This window comes from Penaeus chinensis, chromosome 19 (assembly GCF_019202785.1).
Source record: "Penaeus chinensis breed Huanghai No. 1 chromosome 19, ASM1920278v2, whole genome shotgun sequence".
NCBI classification, from domain to species: Eukaryota; Metazoa; Arthropoda; class Malacostraca; order Decapoda; family Penaeidae; genus Penaeus; species Penaeus chinensis.
This window is the reverse complement of record NC_061837.1, coordinates 3,274,394-3,284,393: the sequence shown is the minus strand read 5'-3', so window position 1 is coordinate 3,284,393 and position 10,000 is coordinate 3,274,394. Positions and strand designations below refer to the sequence as shown.

Sequence of the window (10,000 nt, the reverse complement as noted above, 5' to 3'; positions counted from 1 at the left end):
CTAGATCCAGCTGAAGATCTTCCCTTCCCCATGCCCCTCCCTTGCCCCATCCACCCCACTTATGGCCGCAAATATCCGCCCACCGTCCCCCAACTTCCCCTCCTCCTCTTGCGTGATTATGTTGCAGAAGGATTGTCTTAAAGATTATATATATATATATATTAGACCCTGTGCAAGATTGTTGTGCTGGATGGCAATCCCTCCCAAGTACAGATTTGATGTTTTGATGTTTGCCCCTTTTTTGCTGAGTGATGCTGGGGCGTCATCCTTGCAAGTTTGTTGTTGTGGGTAATGATTACGCATTGCAGCATTTCGATAGGTGTTGTGATGTGCAGTGCTTGTGTGTAGTGAGAGGGTTATGTGTTAAGGGGCTTGCAATTTTAATACTGCTAAATTATCTGTAAAATTCAAGGTTTAGTGTATAATTATTATTTATTGTTATTATCATTATCTTTTTTATCTTTTTTTTTTCTTTGTTTTTTATTTTTTCATTTTATTTTTTTATGGGGTGATGAGGCTTTGGCTAGAAATTAGTTTCTCAAGGGTCTGTGTTACCCATCATAGCCACTATCTGAAACTGTAGACATTTATAAATTTATCATAAGTAATGTATACTGTAGAGAAAGAGACACGTACATGCACACACACACCATGCACGCGCGCACACACACACACACACACACACACACACACACACACACACACACACACCATGCACACGCACACACACACCATGCACACACACACACACACACACACACACACACACACACACACACACACACACACACACACACACACACACACACATTTACAGTTAAGCTGATTATATAATTGATCTAAATTTTACTATATGTCAGGTATGTTCCATCTCATTTGTCTTGCCATACCATTCCTGAATTTTAGCTCATACACACATGCACACTTGTACATATCATGCAGTATACATTCTTCTTAACATTTATAATATTCTAATTTCAGAATTACTTGCTAGTCATCGTAGAAAATATCTACAACATAGGTTCTTTGTTTTATAGATGGATAGAGGCTGGCAGTATAAAACAAAATACACAAAGTGCAAAAGAATTCAGTTTTGTTTGAGTGTATTCTTAGTTTTGCATTTGTTGAATCAGTGATTAGAAGCCTCTTATTTGATAGTGATAAGCCCAAAAAGATTATTTTTTATATATATATATTATTAGGTCTCCTTCAAATATCTCAAAGTAGGAGAAACACTGTCACTTTTCCCTTTGATTTCGTTTAGTCTATAGGTATGTGTGATACTATATATTTGAAACAGAGTATATTGCCAGGGGTTTTCCACATGGTACCTCTGTCTTGCATATTGTAACCTATAAGTTTTGTATCATAAATAGTCAGCATTGATTGTAAGATCAGTGATCTGTTCAAGACAATTTAGAGCAGTTTCAAAAAAGTTATTTTTAAGATATATATAAAGTTAATTCCTTTTTTTTTCTTTGTCTTCTAATCACATCTACTTTTATTTTTTTGTCTTTTTTCATTGAGTCTCTTTCAGTATAGTATGTAGTATTTCCTTCTTCCTGTGTCTATCCTATCTTACAGTTTGAGCCTTAGCTATTTGATGAATTCAATTTCCTTGTGTATTGACAAAATGTTATCACGGATCTTGCAGCAAAGTATTCATAAAGTTTATATTATAAGTCCAGATAAGTGTATTGTAGTCCTTGAATGTAGCTCAGTAGTGGTCAAGTGGTTCACTGGATGTAGCAATATTGGTGTCTCAGGCAAAGGAGTTTTTATAGTGAGACGTTCTCAGTAACTTCTGATCTGGAGACGATTTCTGTTTCTCATTATTCAAATAACTTTGGGTGTCTTCCCCTTTTTTTTCTCTCTCTCTCTCTCTTTTTTTCTTTCTTTCTTTTTCTTTTTTTTTCTTTTGTCAATTTTACTTGTTGATTTTAAACATACGTGAAGTTTCAGAATGAGTTCTGTTCTGACTCCCTATATTGAGATTTTGTTTGTTTGTTTTTCTTTGTTCTTTCTTTGTTAAAGAGAAATATCAGTTGATGTTAATTCTACATGATTAGTTTAATAGTTAATTCTGTGTTATAGAAATATTTTTTTCTCTTAATTTTAATCATCAGTTCTAAGTTATAGAAATCATTTTTGATTCTGAAGTTGAGATTTTTTTACCAGATTAATCATAAGCTTAAAATAATGCATAAGATTAGCTGAGTATTTCACATTTTTCATGAGCTTAAACAGACTGAGAAAAAGATTGATACTTCAGATGTTCAATCCCTTTATTACATTATTAAAGCACGTTCAACATTCTATGGATTCCATCATTAAACTGAACTACTACAAAAACTCTTTATATAGCCTGATAAAAATCCAAGATCATGGACAGATGTCCTAAAAGGTAGCTGATCACGTATAAGATGTGCATTATGTCAAAACCATTCATAATATTATCAAGTTCAGAGTTCAAAGGGCTTTCTAAATAGTTATGGGGATATGAGACTCAGTATCCACATAGCTTATTCATTTGTTGCTTTTGTAAAAGATAAAAGCCAACCCCTTATTATGAATGGTTTCCCAAGGTCATTTGTGTGAGTTAGCAGCAATACAGTGTCAAAAGTACAGTACTGGAACACCCTCGTCTTTAACCTCCTTATTCCCAACAGCCGACGGTGAACGGCCGAAACTCCTTCTTCGGTCAGGTAGCCTTTACGAATTAACGTCCATAACGTCCACAACCACTTGCAATATTGCACCTTCCACTTTGCAAGCAACTCCCATGTTTTCTTATACTGTAATATTGTCTTGGACTTAACAACCTCAGAGAGCACGCCCAGGTGGAATGTGTTGTGATGATTTCCTTTTTTTTTTTTTTTTATCTTTTTTTTTTTTTCCAAAAAAATTTGGAGTTCGTGTTGGTGTTTTTAAAGAATAGTAAATACTAATAATCATTATTATTGTAATTTAAAAAAAAAAAATCATTTATTTTGTTTTGATTTTTCTTTTCATTTTTTATGGTATTTTTGGTACCACACAAGTTTTGGTGCTGTAATCAGTTGTTACTCTTCAAAATCTCCTACCATCCAAACCATCACACAAAATGGAAGTTACACAATGTCTACTTCAACTATCAAACACACATCCTAATGGGCTGAGACAAAGTATTAGGCATGATCCAGAGATATTTAGGCTGACCTCTCTATCTCTGGATTAGTTCAGTCTGTATACAGTTGAAGCACAAACAGTAAATCAGTAAAGTTTTATTGAATAACTCATCAGTAAGACTGTGCATGAAGAATATAAATAGACGTCTAAAAGTAGAGAGAAAATTGATTCCATTCTCAATGACTAAATAAATGCGTAATATAGTAAGATTATTTTTATCTTGGATAGTGAAACCCTAAACAAGAAACAGATTTTGATTACATAAATAGATATACATAGTAATAAGAATGAGAGATCTAAATGGTAATGTTTTGTCTTGTAATTGAACTTGCCTTGCTTTGGTTTGATCTCTATACTCTGATGATGACACTCTCAATAGTGTTTGTATTTTTGATAACTGGAAGTCGTATGCAAGCGAGATGTTGATGTAGTAGTGAAGCGCACTTGTGACTTCCAAGACAGACACATCCTAGAATTGCTTTTTGTGTTCTCTTTTTTTTTATGACACCTCACTACTACTAAAAACACCGGGCTTCATTTCAATGTCAGCACGCAGGTGGAACATAGAGCAAGGCTTCTAGGTGTGGGGCCTTGAATAATGCTGGTGCACATGCCTGCCTTGATATCTGAAGCATGTGCCTCACAATCTCAATGCAGGTGTTTACCGGAATTGTTTGTGTTCCTCATCTCCTCAGGGCTTTGTTTTGTGGTCTATCTCCTCTTGCTGTGTGTGAAATTTAGCACTCTAACGCCAATACACAAAAAATAACTCCTCATTATTTGATTTATAAGTATGTTGGTATTATGCCGTTGTGTGCTTGTTAAAACAGAAAAAAAAATCAGAAATTTTATTTCATTTGTACCCTGGTACTAATTTGTCAGATAGTACAAACCACAAATGGCATATGCATGTTCAGATATTACTTATAAATCAACAGAGTGAGTTTTATTTGTGTATATTTATATGAACTGATGACCTTATTTTCTACACTCAACTCTCATCTAGACACAGTAAGTTCTGTTTTACACCCTGTCTCCAGTCTAGTTGTATTTAGTGTCATCATTAATGTTTTATTATTGATAATACATTGTGCAGAGTTTTTTAGGATAAGTCCATGTTTTTTCTTTTGAAAGGGGATGTCCATTAGACTAGTTGGTAGGTCAGATTATCAATTACCCATACTTAGTTGTTTGGAAAGTTACCTATCAGTATCTACAATTTTTTTTTTTTTATCTCATTCTTTTTTTGTAAAAAATCTTTCCAGATGACTATTCAATATGTAATCAATGTAGACAATGTATATATCAGGAATGTTAGCTTACTTTGCTTTACCGTATCAAATTTTTAGCAGGTAGTTCTTGGAAAGAATTCTGATGAGATGTAAATACTAGAATTTGCTAGTTTTTTTTCAGCCATCCCCTTCTGTACAGTTACCGTGAAGGAGTAATAGATTATTTTTTTCATCTTTCTGAAAAATACAGTATTATCCATAGAACTTGGTCTTGTCTGTGGCCACCATCAAACCCCTCCATAATCAACAAAATATTCTCTCCCCCCCCCCTTTTTTTCCTTCTTCTTTTTTTTTTTTTGTACCTTTATTAATTAATTTATTTGTTTATTGCACCACTTAGGCACAATACTCAGTTACACTGGCTCAATATTTTCAGGCTGCAAAGGGGATTAGGAAGTTGCTGTTTGCCCTAATAGTGTCACTGCCGGCACTGTTCAATATCGGTGCATTGCTGTTTCTCATCACCTTCATCTACGCAATCATCGGAATGGCGGTGTTTGGTCACGTGCAGCGGAAGGGTGCTCTAGATGATCTGGTCAACTTTGAGACTTTTGGCAGCAGTATGATGCTTCTCTTCAGGTAAACCAGACTCGTATTTTGGCTCAGTATATGGGATGGGCATAAGCATTGGATTATTAATAATGATAATGATAATAATAACAGTGATGATAAAATAATGATAATGACAATGATAGTGATAATGATAATAGTAATAAAAATGATGATAATAACAATGATGATAATTTTGAATATTATAATAATGATGGTGATGAAAATAAAATGAGATGATATTCATGTTAATGCTGTCATCACAAAAGAATTCAGTTGACAGTTGTGGCAGTTGTTGAAAGAGTATGAGTAACTTCACAGCTCAAGAGAAGTTATATGCATTTTCATTCTACAGTCTTCATTGGCAACATATTTCTGATGAAGACCATAAACATCAATAACCCACCCTTCATTGTAAAATCTTCCATTTTCTTTTTCAAATTTTATGAACAAATGCAAAGAATAACTTAGTCTGCCCTCCCCTTGGTTGAGACAGCAAGAGAGGAAAGTGAGTAACTAAACCTTTTTTTCTTCTTCCAGACTGATCACTTCTGCTGGCTGGAATGACGTCCTGGACCCTCTCATGGCTCAACCTCCAGACTGCGACGTCACTTACATGAACCAGCCCAATGGCAACTGTGGCCACCCTGTGATCGCCATTGTCTTCTTTGTGTCGTTCATCATCATCAACTTTATGATTGTGATTAACATGTACATTGCTGTTATTTTGGAGAACTTTAACCAAGCACATAAGGAGGAGGAGATTGGCATTGTGGAAGATGACTTGGAGATGTTTTATGTTAGATGGTCCAAGTGAGTTGATGGGATTGTATTTGGCTAATCAATTCTATTTAGAGGCATTGATAAGTCATTAGTTCTGGTGAATACATTTTGTACAAAGACAGTGGTCCTTTTATAAATACACATACTATTGGTGAGTACAGAAAATAGTCTCTATAATATTTTTATCTCTATCAACAGGTATGACCCACATGCTACACAGTTCATCAATTTCTCACAACTCTCCGACTTCATCTCCAGCCTTGATGCTCCCTTTGGCATCCCTAAGCCGAACACTGTTGCCCTTGTGTCCTTTGACCTGCCTATAGCCAAAGGGGACAAAATCCACTGCCTGGACATCTTGCACGCCCTCACCAAGCATGTACTGGGACATGTAGAGGAGACTGAGGAGTTCAAGAGAGTGAGTGTCTTCTGTTTCTTCTAGGAATAGAGTGAGAGATTGGGGTCCAAAGTTGAACGAATTCCGTTGTGGGAAATTTCTTGTGATCCGTTTTAGACACATTTGTGTATTGGTGGATGTGATGTGATGTGACATGTTTTGTTGTGTGTGTGCAGATCCACTATCATTGACATCTATTACTATAGTATTGATGTTTTTTTGTAATATACAAGAGTTACTGTCTACTAGTATGCCAGGGGCGTGGTGGTCCACCATATGCTATCAGTTGTCACTGGTGGGCCTCCTGCCCTCTTAATTAGGGGCCTGATTATTATTGACTATCTCTTGTTACTGTACAGTAACCAAACAGTAGTTTGTTTTTAACTCTGTGAGTTTAGTTACCCTGTAGCTGTACTTAAATTCCTGATATATATCTGCAACTATACGTGATAGAGTCTTTTTGGGGCATATGAGAAATACCCATTTCCTTTTTAATTACAGTTTCTCCCTCTCTCTGTCCCTTGGCTAAATCCTCATTGTTTGATGCCCTCAACCACGCCCCTGTTGATGTGAATGAGTAATTTGAGGGAATGTGTTATTGTATAGTACAGTTTATGCATTTGCATCAAGTTATTTATACATTGTTTTTTATTACATCATTTTAGGAAAAGTTGAACTGTGTACATTTGGTGGTGTTGTGTGGTAGGAGTCAGATGTGTTTAATGGGTGATCAGTATTGAGATTCTAGAAGTAGAAATGTCAGCATATAAAGAATTAAATCCCGCTTTACTGCGGTTGTATAAATATGTAAAGTAGAAAGTAAACAAAGTATTCATTTAAGAGATGAAAAACCTCATAGTAATCTCTCTTACTGGTTCTACTCAACAAGAGTGGCTGATATTGAGTTAGATGTCATTTTTGTCGTGATTAAACATTATGATGTACATTTAATGGTTTCTTATGATGTGCATATAGAGACAGCTACACTTTCATCTTCTTTGCTTATTTCCTTTACTGTCCTTCTGGATGAGCGTTTCCTGCCTCATTACACAGCGCTCTCCTGAGCTCATATTTACCCATTCTTGGCTTTTCCCTTTCCCTCGTCATGGTAGCTTCTGTGGCCTGCTTTCAACTTGATTCACCGAAAAATGGAGACTCAGTTCTTGTTGCAAGTCCTCTTTCGGCAGTTTAGTTGGCGAGAGGGGATTTCCTAACAAGAAGATTTTTGATTTTTCAATTTTTTTTTTTTTCTTAGTCTTCATCTTTTCCGTAAATCTAGCTGCTAATACAGGCCACAGACTTCTTGTGCCCCAGCTTATACTACAACCTCCCCCAAGCCCTCTGCTTCTTTTACAATTTCTTGCATCATCCGGAATGTGGCTGCTGGAAAATCACATCAAGGATGTTTTATATTATCTTTAATGATGGATGATTGTTGCAACTCTTTAGTGGGTTTGAAAAAAGTTTATTTTTTCTTTTTCTTTTGTCTTTTTCTTTTTTATTTAATTGGCTTCTCTTGATAATTCTTTTCTCTGCACTTTTTTCATATCATTGACAGAGTTAAGCGTAGTATCAGAGCCTCAGCCAGATTCCAAAAATAGAGTACCACAATTACTCTTTGAGTTTTTTTGTTTTTCTTTCTTTCTTTCTTTTTTTTTTTATTAAATCATTTTGATATCTTTGTTAGCCCATAATTTTTTTTCAAACTCCACCATTAATATTTATTGCTGAATTTCTCATGCCTGATTGATTTCTCAAGCCTCATTTGCCGCAATAGTTCAGTGCTATGACTTCATAAGAAAAGAAGGAAACAAAGAATCAAACAAGACCATTTTCTTTTTAAGCAAATGACGTACTTAAATTTTTGAAAGTATAAAGTACAGTTTTGTGCTATAAGACTCCTTTCATCCTCTACCTTTTGTAAATTCTCCCATCCCCCTTTTTAATACATGAAGATAACAGTGGATTTATTCATGGTTATTAAAGTTCCAAAGACAATTGGATATATTACAGATTGTCTCCAATACAGGTTTGTGACAAGTATACTTAAATGCAACCTTTTAAATATTAAAAGCAACACTGCAGGCTTAAACCCAAACCAAACCCCCCCTACCCAATGTTATATATATAGTAAATGTTGTAAGATGTATATATATTTGATTATATAATATATGTATAGGTATATGTATATATATGTATTTATGTATATGTATACTATATATATATGTTATATATATATGGCTTTTGTGCAATGCATATGGCACCTGTAGTATATGTACACACCATGCTATCTATACATACACGCAGCTTATCAGTGTGCTTTTTTTCCATGTGGGCGCGTTTGCATCCTGCGTATAAGTAGAGCAACTGGATACGAGCCTTTAGGAGACATGCTAGACCAAGAACAGCATGCAGTGCCTTGTTATTCACACACTAAACATATGGCATTGTAGACCCACAATGAGGGAGAGTGTCAGACTTGATGTGCTATGGCTTGTTGTGTGCTGTTGGTTGTTCTCACTGTTGTTGTTAATGTTCTTACTGTTGTTGTTTGTTGTTGTTGTGATTGTTGTTGTTGTTGTTGTGGTATGATTGTTGGATGTAGCTGATATACCGAAAGAGAAAGTTGTCAAGGCAGAATGTTGCTGATGGAAGACACAAAGCACATTCTTTTAGTCTATCAGGAATCATGGCAAGAATATTTTGTTGCTATACAACTAAATCATCATTGTTGCTTTCCCAAGGTTTGACTAAGCATATATTGATAAATTATATTCTTTTCCCTTGCTCTTTTTCCTCTGCCTGCACAAGGAAAATGTTTGTGCTTGCATATATGTTATGGAAACTGCCCCAGATGCATATATGCCATGAGTGGTTTGTTCAAAGCAAAATGAGAATCCAGTAATCTTCTCTTACATTTGTTTTGTTCAGCTACATCTGCATATGGTTCCCTAATGTCATTCCTTGGGAAAATAAAATAATAGAGCTCACCGAGAGACTGGATAGTAAATACTAGCAGATAAAGCTAGAGAAACATTATATTACTTCTGTCAAACTGAGATATGAGATTGTGCCTGACATTTACACTACTAAGTACCACAAACAGTAGAAATGTTCACAGCATGTAAAGGCAAAATCTTTCAAGAGTTCCTATTCTGGAAGTAGTAACACTGAAAAAGAACAGGGTACAACTTTATCACACCCTAAAAATTCATATATTTGAGTTGAACAAATCACATTTGCCTAGCCTCCAGTCCTCGATTTGCCTTTGAGAACATTCGCGTGTCCTGTTATGTCCTTGATTCCTCCGTATGTGCGTGTGGAAGCGTCCGCGCCCCCCCACCCTTTACTCTCACCTGCACAGCCGCCTGCAGTGTCTGCACTCTGCACCTTCGGGCGAGCCTTACCACCGACTAACGCTCACAGTTCCCTAGTTCCCCCCTCAGCTCAAGATGCAGATGGAAGAGAAGTTCAAGAAGCAGTTCCCAACTCGCAAGGAGCTTGAGATCGTATCCTCCACGCGTCGCTGGAAGAAGATGGACTCAGCTGCCAAGACCATCCAGATGGCCTGGCGGGGCTTCCTCAAGTAAGTTTTTAACGAGTTTTTGGTGGGTTTTTGAGCCTCAGTATTTCTTTTTCCAGAGATGGTCTTTATGTATGGCTGAAGCAAGATAGGGTAAAAGTTATATATATATATGGGCAGGTTAATTAATTCAAAAGATGTATGATATTTCCTTTTTTCTTCTTCATCTTCTTCTTTTTCTTCTTGTAATCCTTCTTTCTTGATGAAATATTAAAATATAAGTGAAGA

At 35.9% G+C, this 10,000-nt stretch overlaps 1 protein-coding gene across 1 annotated transcript in view; it reads left to right on the top strand.

Annotated features, from left to right (window-relative positions):
• Positions 1–10,000, top strand: part of LOC125034884 (sodium channel protein 60E-like) — a 52,564-nt gene that overhangs the window by 37,324 nt on the left and 5,240 nt on the right. The window contains exons 16-20 of the mRNA XM_047626932.1: positions 2,670–2,705; positions 4,837–5,039; positions 5,550–5,822; positions 5,991–6,210; positions 9,636–9,775. Coding sequence (XP_047482888.1) covers positions 2,670–2,705; positions 4,837–5,039; positions 5,550–5,822; positions 5,991–6,210; positions 9,636–9,775 — 872 coding nt within the window. The remainder of the gene's footprint in view (positions 1–2,669; positions 2,706–4,836; positions 5,040–5,549; positions 5,823–5,990; positions 6,211–9,635; positions 9,776–10,000) is intronic.